At 35.9% G+C, this 26659-nt stretch overlaps 2 protein-coding genes across 2 annotated transcripts; one reads left to right on the forward strand and one right to left on the reverse strand.

Annotated features, from left to right (window-relative positions):
• Window positions 1–33: 33 nt before the first annotated feature.
• LOC127439105 (60S ribosomal protein L32-like) lies at window positions 34–6625 on the reverse strand. The gene is made up of 4 exons (XM_051695157.1): window positions 6512–6625; window positions 5796–5896; window positions 361–542; window positions 34–198 (listed from the first exon to the last, which is right to left on the reverse strand). Exons 2-4 carry the CDS (start codon window positions 5889–5891, stop codon window positions 69–71), a joined length of 408 nt encoding a protein of 135 aa, XP_051551117.1. The 5' UTR covers window positions 5892–5896; window positions 6512–6625; the 3' UTR covers window positions 34–68.
• An 8101-nt stretch (window positions 6626–14726) lies between these two features.
• Window positions 14727–25280, forward strand: LOC127439108 (protein SSUH2 homolog). The gene is made up of 13 exons (XM_051695164.1): window positions 14727–15084; window positions 15396–15448; window positions 17997–18083; window positions 18176–18254; window positions 20988–21117; window positions 21208–21268; window positions 21367–21488; window positions 21859–21921; window positions 22011–22093; window positions 23518–23610; window positions 23720–23825; window positions 24435–24542; window positions 24799–25280. Exons 1-13 carry the CDS (start codon window positions 14888–14890, stop codon window positions 24940–24942), a joined length of 1326 nt encoding a protein of 441 aa, XP_051551124.1. The 5' UTR covers window positions 14727–14887; the 3' UTR covers window positions 24943–25280.
• Window positions 25281–26659: the final 1379 nt, after the last annotated feature.

The following is a 26659-nucleotide window of genomic DNA, read 5'->3' on the forward strand; positions in this document are numbered from 1 at the left end:
AGACAAAATGAAAGGAGTCTGTACACGCAAAAGTGGTTTTACATTTTTTCACTTTATTGAAAACAAGATTATTCGTTCTCCTCGCTGCGCAGTCTGGCATTGGGGTTTGTGACCTTAATGGCCAGCTGAGCGGCCCTCTCCACAATAAGCTTCCTGTTCTTTGAGGACACGTTATGGGCGATTTCTGCGCAATGGCTCCTGAAGAGAAAGACACCTTAAAGTTACCATATATTCTTGTTTAAAAACACTAACCGCTTTTCAGCAATAATTAGAAAATGCAACATCGCATAAAACAAAATAATAGTAAACCATAGTAAAACATCAGTTAACTAATATCCTTTTGAAACTTTTCATTCTTACTTGTTGCTCATCATGAGGACTTCAAGTTCCTTGATATTGTGGACCAAGAACTTCCTGAACCCAGAGGGCAACATGTGTTTGGTCTTCTTGTTGCTTCCATAACCGATGTTAGGCATCAACATCTGACCCTTGAAGCGCCGGCGCACTCTGTTGTCAATACCTCTGGGCTTCCTCCAGTTTTTCTACAAAAGGAATTGCACGTTAAATCACATTCTTACAGAAGCCTCAATCAACTACCAGTTTACTTCTAGCAGCGGTTGAAAAAGTGCGATGCAAACTTTATCAAGCTCTTTTAAAAAGAGCTTTGCATGTTAATGTTTTTTGTTCTGAATACAGATTTCTCTGTTCCAAAGTCATAGGCCTTGATATTAATCAGGGATGCACTGATCCGATACTGATGTTAACACGAATGGGTATCGGTCCGACGAGCCCGATCAAAATCCAATATGGTGTTAATCAATGGTTGTTACCGTCAAGTAGTTCAATAGTTCGTTCGTTATAACATGCACTGAGATCGGAACCAGACGAGCAATTCACCAGATTTTTTATGAAAAGCAAAATTTACACTTATTGTGCACTAGCTGACACACAGACAATGTCAAATATCAAGTGTCAAAATAAAAGCCCCAGGGTTTTAAAGTTAAAGCTGATGTAACATTTTTCAGTGTTAAAATACTTCTATCCCAGCTTAATATGCAGAGACAATAAATAAGCCATTTATAGGTTAATTTTCTCATAAGGATGTGATGATATTTGGTTATACGGTATATTGCGGTAAATAACATGCACTATATTGTTATCGTGGGCACTTAAATGCTGCAAATTCTAGATAATTTGATTTCTGATCACACAGTAGTCCCCCCCCCCAATCAACGAATCAAGATTCACAACACTGTGTACATAGCACAAATGTCACATGCGCACTCTGATTTAAACAAACCAGCGTGGAAGAGAAACGTGGCTGAATGAGGAACTCTGCCGACCCTTTATCCGCATTCTAACAGGGTTAAGTTGGTATAGTGGAAGTATTTTGGGTTCCATAATAATGCAGAGGGATTGTTGGTTGGAGATGGTTTCTATTTGTGTAAAACGTGTGGGAGAAAAGTGGCAGCGAAACTGCCGTGGACATGTCTGCTCATCTGCGGGACAATCATTGCATTCAATCCAGCAATATAAAGGCAAGTTGTGACAGCTCTGCTCGTTTTTCCAAACTGTTTTTGAAATCTGAGAGACAACACTTAAAGGAATAGTTCACCCAAAAATGAAAATTTGCTGATAATTTACTCACCCTCAGGCCATCCAAGATGTATCGGAGTTTCTTTCTTCATCAAAACAGAATTTAAGACTTTTAGGATTTCATTTCAGGCCTCCTCCTTTAAACAGTACAAGCGAATGTACTCCATTTTTTGACTGTCCAAAATGCATATTTAGGGTGCATCAAAATAATCCACATGACTCCAGTCGACATATAAAGTTCTTCTGAATGCAAATGATTGTTTTTCTAAAAAAATTCTTAAATACTTTTTAACTACAAATGTTCGCTTCCGTACATCTGTGACGTGCGCTCATGAGAGGGATGACGTAAGCTTGTTGGTAAGGTCATGCGTCACGTGGAGTCAGGAAGCACGTCATTTTTAACAAGAGAAACTTGCGCTGTTCACAAACCAAAACAGTCCAAAACAATTTAAAAATAATATAAAATAAATCATTTCCAAATAATAAAAATGTAAACAATGATGCGCTTCCTGACTCCTCCACATGACCTTACGTCATCCCTCTCATGAGCGCATGTCACAGATGTACGGAAGCGAACATTTGTAGTTAAGAAGTATTTAAGTATTGTTTTGTTTCTAAAAAATAATCATTTGCGTTCGGAAGAACTTTATTTGTCGACTGGAGTCGTGTGGATTATTTTGATTCACCCTATATATGCATTTTGCACTGTCCAAAAAATGGAGGACATTCACTTGCATTGTTTAGAGAAGGCGGCCTGAAATGAAATCCTAAAAGTCTTCAATTCTGCTTTGATGAAGAAAATCAGATTTGGGTGAACTATTCCTTTGAAGAGACAAATAGCTAAGTGACAACTAAGATGACAAAGTGAAATCTTGTTGCCATTTGCAGATGTGTAGCTTGCTTTCTAGTGGCAAGAAGAGTAGTTCGCTAAAACTCCGCTAGCTACACCACAACATTTGCATCTCGTAGTAACAAAATAAAATACAGTTGGAATCAGATAATACTAAGTCCTGTAATTAATAAAGGCAATGTTGCACAATGATGATTTCAATATTAATTTCAAGTTGGAACAACAAACAATCGTATGTTGCCATACAGTGTGAGTGAACTTGCAGTTATTAAAGTTGTAGCTAGCGCTTAGCTATATTAGCAACTGCTTGCTATCCAGAAAAACAAAAAACATGCATACTATTGTTGTAGCCTAGTAGCTGGCTTTATAAAAATTAGTTTAGCCTCACTTCAACATTAGCCTCAAGACAAGGTCTGTCCTGATCTGTAATGATCAGTGGCCCTTCGGCAGAATAATCATTTAAATATTAAGACATCAACGTAATGTTATATTTGGCTATGCATCTATGGTTTGATGGTAGTTTTTTTAACGTTCAGGGTTCTTTTCAAAGTTCTTTGTTATCTGTTCATTTAAAGGCCAGTTTGGTATTGAAAATGTAATTAAACTTTAATAAGAGAACAAAAATAAAGTTTGTTCAACCTGTTTTTGTAATATAATTCAATACCGTGATAATACTGTATACCGTGATAAAAGCCTCAGCAATTATTGTGACATGAAAATTTGATACTGTCACATGCCTATTTCTCACACTGTAAATGCGGTCTCTGTGGCGCTATAAAAATAGCTCTGTTTGTTTTGAGCAGGCCGCTTGGATCCAGCCCACCAACATTACTCAACCAATGATGTAAGTTGGGGGCAGGACTATCTCTTGGTTTGACCAGTGGCAGATGGGGACGTACACACAAAGCTGTTTTGAAAACAAAGTTTGTTTGTAATTCCATTCAGTGGTGCTAGTGTCACTGAAATTAGATACATCAGCTTTAAGAAATGACAAATGATTATAATAAAAATATATAATGTTTTATTGTTATTAATAACAATATTTTATATATTGAATTACAATAATATTTAAGTGTGCTGGGTTCCAAAAATAAATAAATGTGATTAAGAAAAATAGATATCCATATACAACTAGTGGGAAAAAAAAAAAAAAAAAAAATGTCTGGATCAATTTAAGTCCAGATACAAGTGTGAAGAGAACTGGCTTTTCTGCTGAACACTTCCACAGGGCTCTACAGTGCGACCATTTCAGACACATTTGCGACAGAATATTACTGTGTGCGACTGTGAAAGAAAATATTTAGGCACACGACTGTCCCGACTGAAGGGAGGGAGAAACAAAAATCTATTCTCCGATGAATCAATTCTGGGAACAAGGCAGCACAGTGGCACTTAAGCGTGCGCCAGAGACAGATGCTAGAAACGCACATATCCTAAAGCCAAGTGCATCCTACAAAATTGATCGCAGACTGAATGCATCAACCACACACCATTCGTCTCCTAGTGAAACTACAATCCTGAAATGAATTCACAAACTCGCGCACATGGCAGCGGGAGAGTTGATTTCGTGATTACGTGTCAACAAAAAACATGAATTACGAGCTTGCGCCCGTTATTGCACTAATCTGCACAAGGAAAAACAAACAAAAAAACCCTGGAAATAATGAGTCAGTGGTTCGGGAGACGGTGATGTTTTTAATTTGTAATTATTTTTTTGTCTACTGCTTCCCAATATCTTTTACTCATGCACGCTTCCATATTGTTGCATATTGCCGATCTCTCGCTCATCGGGAAGTGCGCACACCTGACGGCTCGTTAGACAAATGTTAAGCAGGTGAAACTTCTACTCGTAGAGCAAACAGGAACAGCGCATTCGAGATGATTGATAGATTTTTTTAAATCTCACTCTTACAGATGCAGATATCTCATGTATCAACCTGGAACACCAACCTGTAGTTAGTTAAAATAAATCAGAAGGCCTAAAATTTTTAATTAGAATAAATCTAATACTATCAAATAAACATTAAATTTAACAATCAGTTGAATTATTTAATAGTATTGTTTTGAAAATCTATTTATTTTCTTGTGTAAAGAGGTCAGTGTTTCACTTTTTATGATGGCAATACTGCCATACAAAGGCTGTAAATACACTGTACACCAACAAAACTGTTACTTGACTAGAGTGTGGATATTGTAGTTCCTGCAATTTTCTCAAAACCTGCTTATAGTTGAGCGAGACCTGTCTGTCACAGGGCAACTTACAGTCTAAGAATCCCAATTTTGGTCAAAATGTGAAGTTCCTGTGTTTTGCCTTTGCACAGCAGAAAAATCAGTAAGAAAATTTAGATGTATCAGGAATAGATTCGAGATCAGATCGTGACTCCCAGAATCGGATAGAATCGTGAGGTGCCTAAAGATTCCCGACCCTAGATTGAAGCTCATGAAGTGTTACAATCCGAAACTCAAACGCATCTACACTGCGCAATAATGACGTTTCACACTGCGATTGGCTGCTTTTCATCCTTTCAGTCAACCGAGCAAGCGCGAAAAATCTGCGTGAGATGTTTTAGTCAGCTTGAATGCAAAAGCATCAAATTTTACTTTAAAAGTTTACAAAGCCTGGCCAACTGAAATATGCAGCATCTGATTGTTGTGCATTGTGTGACAGGAACATTAACCGTGTTCAGCAGTGCAGATGCCAATTTAGATTTTTAAATACATTTAAGAGGACCACACTTCAAAGACTGAACATTGTGTTTTTGTATATTTATGTTCACAAGGAGAAACAGGTTAACATGAGCTATGTTAACCTGTTTGTTTTTTTGCAGACTCACTATGTTCCTGAATTTTGTCACAATTGATGAGCTCAGTTTTCTGATGCCTTTTTGTGCATGTTATATTGTGGCACATTAACATCATCTTTAAAAAAAAAAAAAAAGGACTACAACTGCGATCCTACATTTTTGCTCCTATTATTTATTTATTAGGATCACAAGCACTGTTCCACGGGAGTTAGTTAATTTTGCAGCTGCATTACCCAGTAGACTATTTAAAAATATTCTTACTCGGCTTCACATTTTATATGTCGTTTTGTTTCTCTGTTTTATTGAAAATGTGTAGTTAGAGGTGTGTATTTATTTCAAACTAAAAGAATACCTATACGTAGTATAGATGGGGGCATCTATAGACAAACTGATTGAAAAAAAAAAAAAAAAACCCTGTTTGAGATAGTATGGGCTGATACGGAGTTTAGGTACAGGAATGAGATCGGGTGAGAAAAAAATGGTATTGTGCATCCCTAATATCGATTTAAAAGGTTTCTCATGACCGTGGAAACGTCATGTCTTACCTTGATCTTGACATAACGATCTGACTGATGTCTGATGAACTTCTTGGTCCTTTTCTTGACAATCTCAGGCTTGGTGAGGGGCCTGAGTGCTGGCATCGTGACTACAGAGCAAACACATGCAGAAATGAACGAGACATCACATTTAAATTCAAAAGGAGATAAGAGAAAAAAAAAAAAAAAAAACTACTTGCAGTTCAAGAGACTTGAATGCATCAATTAAAAAAAGGCCAGTCATATCAATACACTAATTTAACATTTGATAAGTATACAAGCCAGGTTAGCTAACAGTAATGGTTTGATGTGAGAATAAGCATATTATCGCACACAATAAAATAATGCTGCTCTAAAGCAAGACTGAAACAGAAAGCTGGATAGATTTGAACATCAACACATGCAAACTTGCTAATTACCCTATACTGATTATCTAATAACCTAGATCAACAATATAAGGAGATTAAACGGACTTTGTTGTTAAGTTCAAGCGAGTAGAGGTGTGATTGTTCACCGACAGTACTATTTCCCACTGTAACACACCAATGGCCGCCAAAACATACCGTGCCTGACATATCATATACATATCCTACATTCGCTCGCTCTATTGCCAAAAATACCGGCTGAGATAAACACACTGAACACTAATAAAGCTTCATGCAGTAGAAACCGTTTAATTTTTAGAAGAATTTAAAAGGATTAAACTAGATTTGTATCGCGCTCACCGTTCGGCCTGCTTCAACAGAAGACAGTCCTAAAGAAGAGAAGGAAATGACGCAGCGAACGCCCGGAAATATTATCAGGGACAGAAGTTGGTCCCGCTCCCAAATGTTTCCGTTGAAAACACTGCTGCTGCTGCACCCAGTAGGTGGCGGATATGCACCAATAGCTGGTTTGCCAACCGCCATAAAACGGAAAAGAAGACCAAGGACCTTCCATTGGTGTGTACAGGTGCATCTCAATAAATTAGAATGTCGTGGAAAAGTTAATTTATTTCAGTAATTCAAGTCAAATTGTGAAACTCGTGTATTAAATCAATTCAGTGCACACAGACTGAAGTAGTTTAAGTCTTTGGTTCTTTTAATCGTGATGATTTTGGCTCACATTTAACAAAAACCCACCAATTCACTATCTCAAAAAATTAGAATATGGTGACATGCCAATCAGCTAATCAACTCAAAACACCTGCAAAGTTTTCCTGAGCCTTCAAAATGGTCTCTCAGTTTGGTTCACTAGGCTACACAATCATGGGGAAGACTGCTGATCTGACAGTTGTCCAGAAGACAATCATTGACACCCTTCACAAGGAGGGTAAGCCACAAACATTCATTGCCAAAGAAGCTGGCTGTTCACAGAGTGCTGTATCCAAGCATGTTAACAGAAAGTTGAGTGGAAGGAAAAAGTGTGGAAGAAAAAGATGCATAACCAACCGAGAGAACCGCAGCCTTATGATTGTCAAGCAAAATCGATTCAAGAATTTGGGTGAACTTCACAAGGAATGGACTGAGGCTGGGGTCAAGGCATCAAGAGCCACCACACACAGACATGTCAAGGAATTTGGCTACAGTTGTCGTATTCCTCTTGTTAAGCCACTCCTGAACCACAGACAATGTCAGAGGCGTCTTACCTGGGCTAAGGAGAAGAAGAACTGGACTGTTGCCCAGTGTTCCAAAGTCCTCTTTTCAGATGAGAGCAAGTTTTGTATTTCATTTGGAAACCAAGGTCCTAGAGTCTGGAGGAAGGGTGGAGAAGCTCATAGCCCAAGTTGCTTGAAGTCCAGTGTTAAGTTTCCACAGTCTGTGATGATTTGGGGTGCAATGTCATCTGCTGGTGTTGGTCCATTGTGTTTTTTGAAAACCAAAGTCACTGCACCCGTTTACCAAGAAATTTTGGAGCACTTCAGGCTTCCTTCTGCTGACCAGCTTTTTAAAGATGCTGATTTAATTTTCCAGCAGGATTTGGCACCTGCCCACACTGCCAAAAGCACCAAAAGTTGGTTAAATGACCATGGTGTTGGTGTGCTTGACTGGCCAGCAAACTCACCAGACCTGAACCCCATAGAGAATCTATGGGGTATTGTCAAGAGGAAAATGAGAAAAAAGAGACCAAAAAATGCAGATGAGCTGAAAGCCACTGTCAAAGAAACCTGGGCTTCCATACCACCTCAGCAGTGCCACAAACTGATCACCTCCATGCCACACTGAATTGAGGCAGTAATTAAAGCAAAAGGAGCCCCTACCAAGTATTGAGTACATATACAGTAAATGAACATACTTTCCAGAAGGCCAACAATTCACTAAAAATGTTTTTTTTATTGGTCTTATGATGTATTCTAATTTTTTGAGATAGTGAATTGGTGGGTTTTTGTTAAATGTGAGCCAAAATCATCACAATTAAAAGAACCAAAGACTTAAACTACTTCAGTCTGTGTGCATTGAATTTATTTAATACACGAGTTTCACAATTTGAGTTGAATTACTGAAATAAATGAACTTTTCCATGACATTCTAATTTATTGAGATGCACCTGTATATGCTGTGTGCACAGCTATTAAAGAAAAATTGATGCAGTGTAATATCAGGGTTTGTATATGATACATTCCTGATATTTAATAGGCTATTTTGAACAATCATCTAATCTAAAGCATCACCATCACAACTGCGTTATGTCCTGCATATTTGTTCAGCAACTTTTAACAACCAACTGAATTTGATTGTCATCTAAAATTTTAGCGTCATAATGCAATTTACATATTCTGAAGAAGCTCAGCAAATGCGATCCGAGGTAAAGAGGGTTAGATTTAAAATATTTGAAAGATTTAAAATGTTCAAAAGCTAGTTTCTGAAAGTGAACTCCTCACTAGATAAACAGTTCTGAACATTCTGAGAATGTCATTCTGCCGACTTTTTCCATCTACAGAACAGGGTATGGCTAATTTAAGTTTGTGTAAAGAAAAGGCAAGTATTTAGGCCTAACAATATTATTATTATTATTATTATTATTATTATTAATTTTATTTATTTTTTAATTATTGTTATTTGTTAATTAATTATTTTATGTAATGCTTTATTCATTTGGTAGGCTGATTTATTTAATTTAATACAGGGAATTTTGCCGGCATTTTTTCAAAAGTAAGCTAAACAATAATTTTATAGAATTGGGTTATATGTTAGTGTCCAAAAAAGCACACTGATGCCTTTCTCCTAGTATTGTTGGCACTCCTGGAAGTGTCATGTTTGCAGATCGGATCTATATGCCCTTAAAATCAATCCATAATCACGTACAATAAATTAGCTTTCAAGGATGTATACCGTCATCATGATTAACACAGGCTAACGATTGGGGTAAATTCTGTCGTTTTGGGGTAAATTGCGTTAATGCCAATTTTCTCGACAAAAAGTGTTTCCAAACCAGTTTTTTGCGACATTTGAAGTATCGACATAGAGTTTTTGCGCTAGAGTTAAACGGAATAATATTATGTTTCCATCAGCTTTATTTTGATGCGCTAAAACTTTTTCCATAAAAAAATCCTTGGATGGAAATGTAGTTATTGGCAAGTTACGAGCATTACACTGTAAGTTGATCAGCTAATGTATACGTTTGCAATGTTTTTATTGTTTATAAATTATAAACCAGCTCATGTGGATTTTTTATACCTCCGTCAATGTTAGCTAGATGTATTGCTGGCTTCCATGGCTCCAGCACGCTGTGTTTGCCCGCTAACTTGTTTCAAATCTGGCAACCCGCGGTGTCGAAATACTATTGGGAAATGGGCAAAACACAAACAGAAATTCCGGCCCGGAACGGACATTTTAAAGTAGAATATACCGGCTGTAGCATTGTTTTCGGAGAAGCCAGTATTTCAACTTAGCATGTTTCCTAAATCTCTGATAACATATTATGATAATTTTATACTTTAATACAGTAAATATATTACATATTGCACCTTTAATTGTAAGGCATGTTGTAGTATTTGAATAATAATAAAAAAAAAAGTTGGATGTTGCCTCTTAAAGGAATATTCCGGATTGAACACAAGTTCAATCAACAGCATTTGTGGCATACAGTTAATTACCAAAAAAAGTATTAAAAAAAACAAAACAAAAAAACAGTGAGGCACAATGGAAGTGAATGGGCCCAATTTTTAAAGGGTTTAAAGGCAGAAATGTGATGCTTAACTCAGGGTTTGTACAAAGTACTTGAATTTGGCTTTTTCAAATGTAAGTTCTGGAAAACCTTTGAAAATAGCCATTTTTACCAAGAGGTGCTTAAAAAGTTCTTAAAATACGTTGCTTAAATCATTTAATAAATGAAATGTATTTATTTATTTTCGGAAAAACACGACGACAGACCACTAGAGCACTGCTGAAGCGCATAGATGGTTGTCACTTTTGGCAGTGCTGTTCAGAATGGGCCAATCACAATCAATTGTTACTGGAGGATTTAAAATATATATATTTTATAAATATTGCTGTGGTGGATTTAACAAGTATGAATTCTTGCAAATATCAGTTGTAATTAAAAACTACTCTCCAGAGTGAAAAAATTAGATGAGATGTAAAACGTTTTGAATGATCTGGATGCAGATCAATGGAGGATTCAGTTTTGTGAGCCGTCTAGTGCTGCTGTAAAGAAAGCTTTGTGTCTCACAAAATAAGTGATTTCTGACAACATCTGGGTCAATATCAAAATATGTTGACAGACATGTCCCTTGACTTTTTTAGTCATGAAATAGCTTTCAAATAGCAAAAACTATATATATGTATGTATATATGTATGTGTTGTACCCCGTTGAACCCTCGTTAGTGTTAACTTAGTGTTAACTTACTTCGTTCGTGAAACAAAATTAAATAATTAAAGAGTAACAGCCAAGTTGTCCTTTATGAATAAAAATAATGTCATCATGTTATAAAATGTTTACCTTCATTTATAGGCAAAAACTGAACTGAACGAAAGATTTCAATATTTTGTAAGTTGGAAAGTCAACATCTTTTGAGAATGATCCATTTGTAATTTGGGTCAGTTCCTCACATAAATCTGTTGTGTGACTTTTGAAAACATGGAACACAGCACAAGAGTCATATGGACTATTGTTTACAGACCCAACTATTCACTTATGTTGAAAATTGAAGTACGTTTTAAGGGAGCACACTACAGTTGCACATCAGTTTTGTCATGAATGAACCAAGAATTGTTACTGTGAGAATATGTAGTTAAAGATGCTCATTGAGATATGTTGTACTTGTAATAAGTGGTGTTTTATAACAATAAATTAACTGAATGAATAAAATATGTTTATTGAAAATGAACAAATAAAGAATTTGTTTTAATTACATCTCGAGCATAGTCCTTGAAAACAAATAAAAATGTGCTTGAAACATCCTTGAATTTAACTTTGAAGTATTGGTACGAACCTTGAGCTTATAAGTTTATAAAAGCAGTTACATTAATTGTTAAAACTCAGGCATCATTTGAGCTGTAAAGTTGTTTAAATCATAATTTTTTAGAGTCGTTTTAGGGCTTATTGAGTTACACTGGTGGCCACAAGTTTAGAATAATGTACAGATTTTGCTGTTTCGGAAGGAAATTGGTACTTTATTTCACCAAACTGGCATTCAGCTGATCACAAAGTATAGTCAGGACATTACTGATGTAAAAAACAGCACCATCACTATTTGAAAAAAATAATTTTTGATCAAATCTAGACAGGCCCCATTTCCAGCAGCCATCACTCCAACACATTATCCTTGAGTAATCATTCTAAATTGCTAATTTGGTAATAGAAAATCACTTGCCATTATATAAAACACAGTTCAAAGCTATTTGGTACATTAAATGAAGCTTAACATTGTCTTTGTGTTTGTTTTTGAGTTGCGACAGTATGCAATAGACTGGCATGTCTTAAGGTCAATATTAGGGCAAAAATGGCAAAAAAAGAAACAGCTTTCTCTAGAAACTCATCAGTCAGTCATTGTTTTGAGGAATGAAGGCTGTACAATGCTTGAAATTGCCAAAAAAACTGAAGATTTCATTCAAAGGTGTACGCTACAGTCTTCAAAGATAAAGGACAACTGGCTCTAACAGGGACAGAAAGAGATGTGGAAGGCCAGATGTACAACTAAACAAGAGGATAAGTACATCAGAGTCTCTAGTTTGAGAAATAGATGCCTCACATGTCCTCAGCTGACAGCTTCATTGAATTCTACCCGCTCAACACCAGTTTCATGTACAACAGTAAAGAGAAGACTCAGGGGTGCAGGCCTTATGGGAAGAATTACAAAGAAAAGGCCACTTTTGAAACAGAAAAACAAAAAGAAAAGGTCAGAATGGGCAAAGAAACACAGACATTGGACAACAGATAACTGGAAAAGAGTGTTATGGATCTTAACCCCATTGAGCTTTTGTGGGATCAGCTAGACTGTAAGGTGCGTGAAAAGTGCCCGACAAGACAGCCAGATTTATGGCAAGTGCTACAGGAAGTGTGGGGTGAAATGTCACCTGAGTATCTGGACAAACTGACAGCTAGAATGCCAAGGATCTGCAAAGCTGTCATTGCTGCACGTGGAGGATTTTTTTTGATGAGAACTCTTTGAAGTAGTTTAAGAAGTTCTGAATATTTTTTTTTCAAATTGTAATAGTAATTTTTCACATTATTAATGTCCTGACTATACACTGTGATCAGTTGAATGTCACTTTGGTGAATAAAAGTATCAATATCTTTCCATAAGAGCAAAATCTTTACATTATTCCAAACTTTTGTCCACCAGTGTATGTTGTCATGGCAACTAAGTTGTAAAATGGGATATAACTTTACACAGAAAAGGTTAATGCAAGATTATATCACATTAAAATCATGTTAACACACATATTGTTTGCGTCTTGTGGCTATACTTTTGAAACACTGAGTATTGTAACGTTTATGGATTGGCCTCATTCACTTCCATTGTGAGTGCCTTACTGTTACCCAGATTTGTGCCTTATTTATTAATTTTTTTAATAAAGGAGGGACGAATCGATTTTTGTTTTGTTTTTTGTTCTGGTAATCATCAGCGTATGCCACAAATGCTGTCGATTGAACTTAACTTGTATTGAACACGGAATATTCTTTTAAGCATGGTAACTAGTAAATTGAAGGAAATGTGATTTCAATTATAACACTGAATTTTTCCCAGCAAAAATGTATTTAAATACGCTTATATATATATATATACACTGCATTTTTTTTGTGGTTCTCCAAGAATCTGCACTGTCTTCTTTTTGGACAGTCCATTAAATATATAAATAAATAAATAAATACAAATAAATAAATAATAATTTACAAAATAATTTTGTAAACATGTTATTGAATATTGCTTGTGTTTCATTGTGTTTTTAAGCATGTATTGATTGCTTTTTTTTAATTACTTTACTAAATGAAAAGAGTATTTGTATTTTATTGCTAATCTTTCATTGTTACTTGCCAAATTTAATTTCACCTAAGCAATTTAATGACCAATAGCCATTGTATTGTTTTGGAAAGCGAAATCAAGCGGTACATTTGCAAGTAATTAAAAAAAAAATCTTGTTAAGAATACTGAGCCTGTGCTTTCTTTTGAAAATATTTTTGTGTTGATACCTTAGATGAATATTATATATGTTTTATTATTATTATTATTATTATTATTATACATTATATATTTTACATTTATTATATCATTGTACCCTTGATTATTTTGTGTCATTTTCCTGGCATTAAAAAAACACTGCTGCTGGTTTATACAAGAGAGTCACACAGTCCATTCTTCTGATGTGGGATCTGGGAGATCTTGATGAAGAATCTGTCTATTTTACTCTATTGATCCAGTTACCTTATCAATACTAGCCTATATAATTCAGAGGCAACTGTTTTTTGGAACTTCTTTCCACTCATGCTGAATTTTGACAGTCCCTTTCATTATTCGTTGGAGTGTCTTCTCATTTTTTAATGAAGCTTATTAGTGCTGCAAATTAGTTGCAGCATCATTAATATAGAGACAGTCAGCATAGATACCAGATTTAAAAGTATAAAAAGACTTAAGCTAAAAATCTAAATCTGAATGTTTTCTGATGAAGGATGGATAAACCAAGACAAATAAAATTGATAAAATCTCTACATTATTTATTTTCAAAACATTTACTGGTCTTCAGAGTGGGTCCTAGCCTTATGGGGACCCTAAGCAAAAACTTGTGTGGGGGCCCCTGTCAGTTTGTTCATAACACTACTTATAATATCTTTGACAGTGTGGGGGCCCTTGGCGAATTGGGAGCCATAAGCAACTTGCTTAGTTAGCCTATAGGGAGGACCACTGCTGGTCTTTCTGTGTTCTTTGGGCTCATCTGGCACCAGCGACGCAAGGACATGGGTTTGATTCCCAGGGAACACAAGGTGGTAAAGTCGCTTTGAATTAAAAAAAAAATGTGTAAAATGTATACATAAAAATATCCTGGGGGGGAAATCACGGCCCCTAACCACATCCTCCAGAGTTAATATGCGTTTTTAATAAAAATTGTATATCCTTTCTTATATGCTAAAATGAGAACTTTCCTGACCCATTACTTATAAAAAAAGAATAAAATAAAAATAATTGATATGTTAAAAAATATATTTATTTAAATTTTTTCGATTATTTGTCTTTTTTATCTTATTTATGTATACATTTTGGATGGTTTATACATATTTTTAAATGTTTTAAATAATTTTTATTTATTTTTCTCCTTCATCTGTAGCTACTTGTCTTTATGATTGTATTCACACATTGTTTGATCTTAATGAACATTAATATAGAAAAAGATCCACAGTTTTACCACTATTTGTGGACTTTTCAGACGGTCCCTTACCCACCATAGGCAAATTTTCCAATATATATCAATGTTTAATTGGCGATCTGGAACGAGTTCACCGTGACGCCATTTGACCAGCTTAAATACGGGACAAATCGCGTCCCATATTTATTCAATACGCGACGCATCATTTCATCTTTCAATACGAGACGATCCCGTATTTTACGGGACGGGTGGCAACCCTTCAAAGTACCATAGTATACTGGATCACTGAAGATCCAGTTGTTGATTCATATAAATAGATGAATTATCTATTGTCTGTTGTTTTGTACAAAGTAACACAAAATAGGTTGATAGTGACGTCAAGACATGAAAAGTTAGCAGCATCTCAGGTTACACTGAAGCGCTTTTTCCTCTTTCCTCTTTTAACTCGCTTCTCTGAAAGCGAAAGTAAAGTTCACAACTCGCTCGCAAAGATGGACAGGACGTATTTACTGAGGTAGGCCGATGTCTTACAAAAGTAATGAAAAGATGATTCATGCGCTTATTTTATTGAGAAATATAAGACATACTGTCCAAATAAATTCCAGAAACTCTGTTAAAAGGGTAAATATGTCTCTCGCGACTCGAAAAGACGACGAACTTTTATTTATTTATTTATTTATTTAAAGAAAGGCTTTGGCGGCTTAATAATGCAGCTTTTAACGTGAAATAACGGTCATTTTAAGGTTTTTAAATATTGATTTTTAGGGGAAATGTATTGTTATACTAATAACACTGTTAACTGTCACATATCTCATATTTTTATAGTGACCAGGATGAGGTCCAGGCAGTCCAGTCCTGCCCTGCTGCATCTTATACAGGTAATATATAGTTTACATACCATATTTTAATAAATATAGTTTATTAGAGTACATATTTAGCATATCACTTGTTCTGTGTATACTGTGTGTGTGTGTGTGTGTGTGTGTGTGTGTGTGTGTGTGTGTGTGTGTGTGTGTAGTTATGTACCCAATTTATGTTGGTGTACGTTTATTTGTGTGCATGTTTTTGCTTGTGATGTATCCCAGACAGCACACGCACATCTCCAAGATGTCTGTTTTAGATCTTTTCATCTGGAAAGCATTGCAATGTAATTAACATCTGCTAAACATCTTAAAAATATCAGATGTACAAACATTCAAAATAATAAACGTCTCAAAGACATCTGATGAACATCTTAAAAAGATTAGATGTGCAAACATTCAAAATAATAAACGTCTCAAAGACATCTGATGAACATCTTAAAAAGATTAGATGTACAAACATTCAAAATAATAAACATCTCAAAGACATCTGATGAACATCTTAAAAAGATTAGATTTACAAACATTCAAAATAATAAACATCTCAAAGACATCTGATGAACATCTTAAAAAGATTAGATTTACAAACATTCAAAATAATAAACATCTCAAAGACATCTGATGAACATCTTAAAAAGATCAGATGTACAAACATTTGAAATAAACATAATCTCAAAGACATCTGATGAACATCTTAAGAAGATTAGATGTACAAACATTCTAAATAATAAACATCTCAAAGACATCTGATGAACATCTTAAAAAGATTAGATGTACAAACATTCTAAATAATAAACGTCTCAAAGACATCTGATGAACATCTTAAAAAGATTAGATGTACAAACATTCAAAATAATAAACGTCTCAAAGACATCTGATGAACATCTTAAAAAGATCAAATGTACAAACATTCAAAATAATAAACGTTTCAAAGATATCTGATGAACATCTTAAAAAGATTAGATGTACAAACATTCAAAATAATAAACGTTTCAAAGACATCTGATGAACATCTTAAAAAGATCAGATGTACAAACATTTGAAATAAACATAATCTCAAAGACATCTGATGAACATCTTAAAAAGATCAAATGTACAAACATTCAAAATAATAAACGTCTCAAAGACATCTGATGAACATCTTAAAAAGATTAGATTTACAAACATTCAAAATAATAAACGTCTCAAAGACATCTGATGAACATCTTAAAAAGATCAAATGTACAAACATTCAAAATAATAAACGTCTCAAAGACATCTGATGAACATCTTAAAAAGATCAGATGTACAAACATTTAAAATAAACATCATCTCAAAGACATCTGATGAACATCTAAAAAAGATTAGATGTACAAACATTCTAAATAATAAACATCTCAAAGACATCTGATGAACATCTTAAAAAGATCAGATGTACAAACATTCAAAATAATAAACATCTCAAAGACATTGTAACAGTATAAGGATGGACAAGGAGGAGGCAGGAAACGGCTGTCAACATAACGTTTTAATGCAAATCTGAACATAAAACAAAAAACCACAAGACAAACAGACACATGCAATGTGGCCGTGTGCATCTCTCTCTCTCTCTCTCTCTCTCTCTCGAACTGGCACCTCTGGCTCCCCTATATCTCACTCTCCCACTGATCAGCTGATTCACCATCACAGACATCTGATGAGCATCTACTAAACATCTTAAAAAGATCAGCTGTACAACATTCTAAATAATAAACGTATCTGATGAACATTTAAAAAAACATTAGATGTACAAACATTCTAAATAATAAATGCCTCAAAGACATCTGATGAACGTCTTAAAAAGATCAGATTTACAGTACAAACATTCTAAATAATAGACGTCTCAAAGACTTCTGATGAACATCTGATAAACATCTAAAAAAGATCAGATTCACAAACATTCTAAATAATAAATATCTCTGTGATGAGGAGGAGGGTTAATCAGCCGAGGAGAGGGATAAAGGCAGCCGGTTGCGGCAGTTCGAGGGAGTGAGAGCCACACGCAGCTGCCATGTGTGCATTTGTGTTTGTGTCTTTTTGTTTCATTAAATATTACTTTGACTGTTCAGCCAGTTCCCGCCTCCTCCTTGCCCATTTTAAACCTTGTTACAGTCTCAAAGACATCTGATGAATGTCTTATTGACATCCGAGAGGAGACACCTTATAGATGTACTTCAGATGAGCAAACAATCTAAAAAATATGTCTTCCAGATGTAAACACACACATATAGACATCTGGGTGATGTACGTATGCTATCAGGCGTACAGTATGTCTTTATCTGGTGCATCCAAACAATGTCATGTCTTTAAGTTGCACACAAACACACTGTTAAAACTACAGAAGACAGGGCTTTTAGAGATGAAAACTGACAATAAGGATTTGAGAGCACTTTAAAATATAGTTTATCATTTAAGTACAGTTGATCCTTTGTTTTCTGTGTAGATAACCACAGTGTTTCCTGGTTTTCACTCAGCAGTTGTTTCTTAATGCCTGTAAAACGAGTTTAGAGATACGATTTACGGCCAGATTTTGATGTACATTACACAGATCAGGACCCAGCAAATGATGGGGCATCGGCCCCTCCAGCGGATGCAATGCCTGTTGTTCCTGGATATGAGAATTTGGGACCTAATGGTGAGAACATACTTCACTGTTTTGCAACAGCCCATGTTGAGTAAAGTGTTGGGAAATAACATTACTCATGCAAGTTATTATTACATCCACAGTTATTCCACCATCAGATTTTGGACCAGCAGGACCACCATATCCACAAGCTCCATCCAGCGCTCCAGCGAGACGCTTTGAGTAAGAGTTCCAGCATTTATCTAATTAAGTGATTCATGACAACCATTTCACATTTGGCAGATGATATATGGACAAAGTGTCCTATTTTAACAGTTTGTGGATGTTTTTGGGAAAGTTCTTGTTCCTTGTTCTTGTCTCGTTTTTGTTCCCTGATTATTGATTTAACAGTCTTGTGTATTTATAACCCTTATGTTTTGGTTAGTATACTTGGTTCACATTGGTTAGTTTACCTGCCATGCCTGAATGGTTTTCTAGTTATGTTTTACATTAACAAAGAGCTCTTAATTAATTTACTGTACTTTGACTACACCTGGTTTCTTGGCAGTGTGTCAAATAAAACTACTGTATTTTGGGGCAAACTCATCTGTTACTTATTGGAAGCTACAATACAGGTTGCTTTGACAGGTTGTGTGAAATTCCCTCATTCTTAGAGAAAGAACTTACCAAAACTATTCAGAGCACATTACATGGGTTTTGCAACATGATCACATGGGAAATCAACATGTTGCAACCAAATGTTCCAGTACTCTGACATCGACACCATTCTGCCAAGTTACTGGCAAGCGTTATCCCCATCAGACATTTTTGCATCAATAGTGTTAACTTTATCCTGTGGCACTGCTGCACAAGCAGCCTCAGAAACATGGGTTCTGGTGCTTTGGAAACCAGGAAGTAATCGTGTTCACATAAACAATGGTTAGTGCGATTCCAAGGTGGCATTTTCACTCTGAAATAAAAATGTTATTCCATTGACGGTTAGGTTTAGGTTTGGGGTTTAGGAGTATGGTTAATAAAATCTGTAAATCTCTTCACTGTATTACATAATTTACAACTAAAAACAACTAATGTGCCCATATGTTCAGCAACACCTTCAACTTTGGTCACTGGGGGCAGTGGTTTGAATTTTGGTAAACACAGACCAATTTTAGCTGAATAACTTTTCACCTACTGTCGCTGAATTCATAGTAAGATCAGTCTGAGTTTTCAGCATTTTAAAGAGTCAATTCAAGTGTCGGGATTGCAGTGATGGAATGATACCATACAGTCACATTAAAGTATGCCACATCAAGGTGGTCTGCTGCATACTGTACAAACAAACATTTAAAACTGAGCTGTTACTTTTTGGGTGTATTTGCACTGGTTCCTGATTTGCAGAATTCCTTTAGTTAATCCTTTAGTTAATCAGGTGTGAAAACAACTCAAGGTGCAAAAACAACGCAGACAGCTTGTGAAAATAAACAACACTATCAGCGTGTGCAAATCATCCTTAGTGAATTCCCCTGTGTGTGCTGGGAAGGACTATAATAATTTTGAGCAACACTTTTATACACAGTCCATAATTCATAAGCAATATTTTGAAAATTATGGAATCTCCTAATAGCTGAAAAATATTGAGACTCTTTCATTAATAACTGCATACAGTTTGCATACTTATTTTTCACAGAAAAGTTTCTCACACAAAATTTTCCTCCAGATTCAGAACAGGTGTATATATATATATATATATTATTTTTTATTTTTATTTATTTATTTATTTATTTTTTAACCCTTATACTTGATGAATCTGGATTATTATAAATGTGACAGCTTGTGCCCTCAGTTAGTAATTTGCATAAAACACGCCCAAACCATCTCCATTTAAGGGCTTTCCACACAACTTTTACTGTACAGCCATTCCTCATTTGCCTGAGAGCACATGCAACAATATCTTTGAGTAAAGCCAAGTTTCCTCAAACAGAGTAAAACACCTTTTATATAGGCAATTTTAATGATCAGCTAAATTGTTATACAAAACGTATCCTAGATTGAGCTATAATGCACATTATTTTTGTTACTCTGAAATAAATAAGACAATTTAAAATTGATATGTACTATAAAACCATATTTGTACTAACACATTGCATGTTTTTAGGACCTTGGGAATGATTTTTGAATACACATGCTTTCAGTTGGTTTTAAATTTTATCTTTAAGCATGAACTTACAGACTGATTACACTGTAAATTCGGCAACAGGAGGTTGAAAGTTATGCTGCTGAAATTGATCTGTGCTTACTGAAATTCGAATCACTGCCCCTAGTGGCCAAAGCTGGAAGTGTTATTAAGAAATATCCACAGAGTAGCATCAAAAGCTAATTGTATTTTGAGTTGTAAATAATGTAATACTGTCAACAGGAATGCATATTTTATTAACCCTACTTTCGCACGATGGATTCTGGAGGCGAAGAATTTCCTCACGCTGATTTCGCCTTTGAGCGAACTTTTGCGCGTTGGCCAATAGGAAGTTGTTTGGTTTGGCAGTGACCTCTGTGTGGGCTGTGTATCGTGCACAGCTACACTGAGTATCCACAATGGACAAGGATGATATTTTAGCGGTGATTTTCTTTTTAACTTTACTCTCCCAGAGTATAAAGTGCAGCAGTAAAAATAGGCTGCTTGGCTGTTCTTTTTTTTTTTGCTGATTTCACACGTGCTCAACATCCGCCCATGCACAATTTCGCTTTGCAAATGTATGTGTGACCGCGCCTTTACGGTCAGCCTTACAGGCTTCATGTGGTTAAGATTAGGGATGGGGCTAGCTGCCTGCTAGGAACAAATCCAGGCACCTTTGTACAATTGGCTTAGTAATTCATCAGAATGGAATCAATTTCAGAGTACACGAACATTGTATAGTCACGCATGGTATGTGAATAAGGCCCATTGAGGCCAACTAAAGTTTATGTTCATGTCTACAGCATTCCTGCTGTCAGTGAAGAACTCGCACAGGAGGCCTTCATAAATTATGTCACCAGCAAATGCTGTTACAGCTCTAAACCAGCCAAAGAGATGGTATTCACAGACCTGCAATCTCTCAACACCTATCGGGTCAGCATGAACTTTAACAAAACATGAGCTTCCCCTTATTTGCCCTTTATTTACAGGTTCTCACATATGGATGTCTGTTTCTTTCTATAGTACCGATTGGAAACCTTCACCGAGTCGAGAACAACAGAATGGGCCAGTGAACCATACAATGGTGAGTCAAGTTTCAAACTGTCTTGTTTACAGAAAGAACAGACTGAAAAAATTAGAAGAATAAATGTTATTAAATATTGTTGGCACTTTATTTTTCAGGTCAGGTGGTCGATGGCTTTAACGGAGTAGCCCCTGCTCCGTGGAGTATTCCTGTACCCATCCCTGCCCTCTTCCAAGACTCCAAGAAAGCTGTTCGTGTTCCTAACACATCCACTGTCAAAGTAAAAGTCCTTTGAGTCTTCCATTCAACATTTTCTGACAACAGGGCAGTGGCGTCAAAAGCAAATTGTATTAACCCTACACCCTAACCCAAACCCCAACCCTAAACCTAACCGTCATTAGAGAAAAAATGCCAATTACCTCCTGGTTTCCATGGGACCAAACACGTCTAGTAATGCATTGTTCACGCAGTGCATTACTAGTAGCACCACATGGAAAGGTGAACACATTTGATTTGATGAAAAGATGTCTGATGGGGGATGGCGCTTGTCAGTAATTTGGCAGTATCGGAATGATTTCAGGGTACATGCACATTTGGAAACAGCATGTCGATTTCTATTTCTATTATTAATTGTTGAATTTAAATTTCAGGGTTGTCATTCGTGCTTGAGTCTTGGAAGATCAGCATGCCACAGATGCGTAAATTCAGGCAGGGTAAGTGTAATGCTGAGATGTTGATTTTCTTGAATCCCCTTTACTGTATTTCCTTGTCACTTTTAATTATGGTATTTCTCTGCTTGCAGACTCGCTGTGGAGGCTGTAATGGGACAGGTAGGATGCTCAATGGTGAACGCTGCCGCTCATGTCAGGGAAATGGCATGGTGAGGTAAGGTGTCAACCTAAACTCAACTCAATATTTGAACTGGGTCAATGTCATAAAGCTCACTGACGCTCATCATATTTTTGTCTGGATCTATTAATTTTAAAGCTGTTGAAATTAATGTGTTAATGCATGCAATTAATTTAAAATGTTTAATGCATCCATTTTTATTTAACACGATTAACACATGTACCAATATGACATTAAATTTAGACATTTTATTCAGCTCTGTGTGAGTTCTGAACACTCGTTTGATTAGGGCGGAACCACACACCACAAACACACAATCCATGCGTTCCAAATGGGATAAATCATCTTTTGAAGGGCACTTTGAAGGGAGAACTTGATATCATGATAGTCATGCTGTAAGATCCCTTCAAACAGAATTGTTCAATAAAAATGACTTAAAAAGTGAGTTCCGAAAGACCCTTATTTTTGAGCCCCACACCTTTTAGCCTTTCAAAGCTCTCATAGTGGATGGTAAAGTCTTCTAAGTGAATAGGGCATTGGGATGGTCACTTATGAAAGGAACGCACACAGTGATTCCATGTCAGTGAACAAGTGATGGAGGAAGGACCACTTAATTGTACTTTTTTGCACAAAAACCCAGTTTGGACTTGTAATAAGTAAAGCATTAGCATTTCCTCAGTGTTACATTGTGCATCCTTCTTACCGAACAATTCGGATGAAGTATCATTACATGGACAGTGCCTGCATTAAAAGCAAATCAAGACGTTCTCTGCAGCACTTTTCATGTGGAGTTCAAAGCAGCGTGAATCATGTAGATGCGGCTTTACGATTGCTGTAGCAAAGTGGAGCCACGCTTACAGTTGTGGAGGATGAGGGTTTAAAAGATTTAATGACCATTGCAACGAGTACGCAAACTACGGAGTCTAGTTTTTTGAATTAATGAACCTCCAACTTGGACTTTGGGAAAAGTTAAATGTGACCTGAATTGGTGATATTTCTGTACTGTGGAAGTGTTAATAAAATATTAATGTTACATATTGTTTTCTTTTTTTAAAAGAAGGAACTACATGCATTTTGACAGAAAAAGGAGTATATATATAGAGTCAAATTTCAGCACTTTAAAAATCTGCGATCAATTGCAATTAACTATGAAAAATCATTATTCGCGATTAAATATTTTAATCGACTTACAGCACTAATTAATTTATTCAAATAATACATAAAAAATGCCATTCATACAAACAATGACTTGAAAACACATCTTTCATGATGTACTGTAAAATGTTTTTCATTTTACTGTCTGAGTAAAAGGAAATGTGAAAATCTAGTTTGTAGTATTTACTAAGGCAAGAGCCACAATTACTATTGCTCATTCTTTGGCTTAGGGATTTTAACAAATCCCTGACAACCACTCACAACTTTACAAAAAACTAATATTCGTTATATTGTCTGTATCCCAGATGTCCTGTTTGTGGAGGAGTCGGCTCAATTACCTGCAAAACCTGCAAAGGGAAAGGAAAGTTGCTTTGCTTCATCAAACTAAACATTACATGGTAAGAAGACTCAATACACTCAATTGTTTTACTCAATACACAGTTCTCAAGTGAGCTAATGTGCTGATTGTTTTAATCTGTTTTTCTCCTCTATGTTTAATCATCTCAGGAAAAACAACGTTTATGCGGCTGTGATTGACAAGCGTTCAGGATTCCCTGTTGAACGTCTTGATCAAATTACTGGAGAGATTCTCCTCACTGATATGGGTCCAATGGTGAGGAGAGATTTTAGTTTGTGCCTATGTGCTCATGATTTAAAGGGATCTTATAATGAGTAATACAATTTTACTTGATCTTTTGAGATAAGAGCTGCATCTTTATTCACTAACAACCCGCAGTTTCGTGAAGTAGCGCTGCGTCTTCGGTATTTAATTTAAGTCATTGTCATTCCCTGCAAACACGCCGCATTTCTATGTTAATTAGACTCATTATAGATTGCATTTATTTAAAAAACTCTGTGCTATTTGCCCAACGTAACAAACATTGTACTATTACCGCCCGAGGAAAGCAGGCGGTAAACTGAATTTTTATTTAAAAGAGACATTTGTGTATATTTTCTATTGATCATATCAGCAGTAATTCAACAAATAATGATCAAATAATGATCAGTGGAGAAGTGCGTTATAACCTGGCATATATCCAGATGTGTGCTGTATTCAAGCTCACTTCCGACATGTTAAAGAGATGAAAAATGTATGATATGACCCCTTTAGATAGACTTTGGGAGGGTTCTTCAAATCTCATATATGTTACAACATAACCATATCTGTTTAGCTGTGATGCTCAGTTTCCTGTTGTTTGATTGTGGCCACCCATCACTGCAGGTTTATCCAGTTGTGAGTTTCCCAGACAGCTCTATAAATACAGCATCTGAAAATGCAGTGAGGGAACATCAGGCTCAGTTCTCCACCACCAGCCGTATCCTGCAACAGGTACAGTATAACTCATCTTTCAAAACAAATCAAACGCTGCTAATGATTGGTGGAACACCAAAGCTGCGTCTGTCTCTGTAAGGCCATTTTCTGCCTCATGATCTTGTGGGAGTTAAATAAATGACTTCCTGTTGGCTCACTGCCAGTCTTTGAGGGAACTAGATTAATGTAGATCTTGGTATTTAGAGTTGTTTATAAATTCACCAAAGCATGAAAAATGACATTGAGATCTAACTCTGTGTTTGTTATGTTTCAGAAACAAACCATTGAGCTCATTCCTATCACTCGAGTGCACTACACCTGGAACGAGAAAACTCACATTTACTTTGTTTATGGAGCTGAACACAAGGTCTACACCAAGGATTATCCAGCAAAATGCTGTTGCTGCTCTATTCTTTAAACATATAGTAAACTTCCAGCACTGTAGCTGCTTATCTTTGAATTAGGTAGGCTACATTATAGTAGTGGTGGGTATAAATATGCAAACCCCTTCCTTTGATTGTTATTTCATATCAATGAGACTATAAGAATAATACTATAAGTAAAAAGCAGAACATGCTCTGTAATTCTGTAATTCACTGCCATAATTATTCATTCCCACATACTGTATGCTTTTTTAATGTTCATTTATAATTCAGCACCATGAATTACATACCATCTTATATCATCACTGTACTTTTCTGTAAGAGATTAAGTTTGTAATTGTCATATTAAACAAATTAAACAAGTAGCCTATGTGCTGTTTACTTGGTTGAAGTTAAAGTAGATGCTAAAAAGAGCATTAAATAATAAATAAATCGTCAGGATTGTTTTATTTTTTATTTTTTATTTTTTAATTCCAAGAAGTTTAATATTGATGTCATGACATGTCAAAGTATAGCCACAAACAATGATTTTGGTGTGCCATGGGGAAAAAAAAACACTATGTACCGTTAACAAACATTGCATTAATTTTGTTTTAGCCCTTTGTTACTTTATTATGACATTATTAAGGAAATGTATTCTGCTTTTGTCAATGGAGCAGGTAGGCCTGTTAATGTATCCAAATATTGGGCTTTTAATATTTTTTTTAATAATGGGGTAGAAGATAGATGGTGAAGTTTAATATAATTTAAATTCATAGTTCTTGTGACATGACATGACATTTCATAAGACTATTTTTAGCGTGACAAGATGTAGTTCTTAAAAAGAAAGATAACAACAAAGGAGTCAGTGTTCAAGCTGCCTATTCTGACACAGGTAGCAATGTGTAACATATGTCCTGGACTGAGAATAGATCCTTCTCTCTCATCTTTGCATTCATTACAGAAGAACTGACCCAAAACCATGGATCTAGCTGCAGAATTTGCAGCACTTTGCAGGGCAAGACTTCCTTTATTGGATTTCTCTACTCGCTTCTGTACTCTTCTGAGCTGGTCAAACTGGATGGACTCCCATCTGAAATCCATTTATGGGATTGGCATTAACTTTGATGAAAATGTGGATTTGCCAGAGATGGGAGAACTCACATGGAGGGAATATATCAAAATCACTCTGGAGCAGTGGTGGCCAATGCATTTTAAGTCTAGGCCTTCAGTGTGATTCATGCCATGAAGAAAACACCGTTTCACAATGATTAAGACACGTTATGGACATCATACATTGCTTTGCAGCCAACTAATAATACCAATTGACATTTTAAAAACTCGTCTATGAACGAAAGTCCTGGTCTAATGGCCTCCCGTCAGATCCGCTCTGGCCTCCCACCAGATCCACCCTGGTCTCCTGTCCTCCCACCGGATCTGCCTTGGTCACCTGGTGCAGGGGGTTTATAACATATGTCCTGGAATTTTGTTTTGCATCGACTTTTATTTTGTAATCATGTTACAGTTCCTGGTCTTGTATCTGTTCCTTGTTCCCTTGTTGCTGTAGCACCTCTAGTGTTCATTTCACAAGGAAACTGTCGCAATATGTACAGCAAGCGTAAAAAATTACTTTGCAAAAATCTAGGTTCAGCAGCGTTATTCCATTACACCAAGATGCTTGAAACGCTTCCTTTCATTACACACACATATATATATATATATATATATATATATATATATATATATATATATATATATATATATATACACACA

This window comes from Myxocyprinus asiaticus, chromosome 50 (genome assembly GCF_019703515.2).
Source record: "Myxocyprinus asiaticus isolate MX2 ecotype Aquarium Trade chromosome 50, UBuf_Myxa_2, whole genome shotgun sequence".
NCBI lineage: Eukaryota > Metazoa > Chordata > Actinopteri > Cypriniformes > Catostomidae > Myxocyprinus > Myxocyprinus asiaticus.

Bases quoted from the DNA above. Each gene is read 5' to 3' on its own strand.
- LOC127439105 (XM_051695157.1), bottom strand. From the start codon at position 5,891: ATGCCAGCACTCAGGCCCCTCACCAAGCCTGAGATTGTCAAGAAAAGG. The intron at 543-5,795 runs GTAAGACATGAC...TTCCTTTTGTAG, and splicing joins ATCGTTATGTCAAGATCAAG to AAAAACTGGAGGAAGCCCAG. The intron at 199-360 runs GTAAGAATGAAA...CTTTCTCTTCAG, and splicing joins GTCCTCATGATGAGCAACAA to GAGCCATTGCGCAGAAATCG.
- LOC127439108 (XM_051695164.1), top strand. From the start codon at position 14,888: ATGAATTATCTATTGTCTGTTGTTTTGTACAAAGTAACACAAAATAGG. The intron at 23,826-24,434 runs GTGAGGAGAGAT...CCATCACTGCAG, and splicing joins TCACTGATATGGGTCCAATG to GTTTATCCAGTTGTGAGTTT. The intron at 24,543-24,798 runs GTACAGTATAAC...GTTATGTTTCAG, and splicing joins CCAGCCGTATCCTGCAACAG to AAACAAACCATTGAGCTCAT.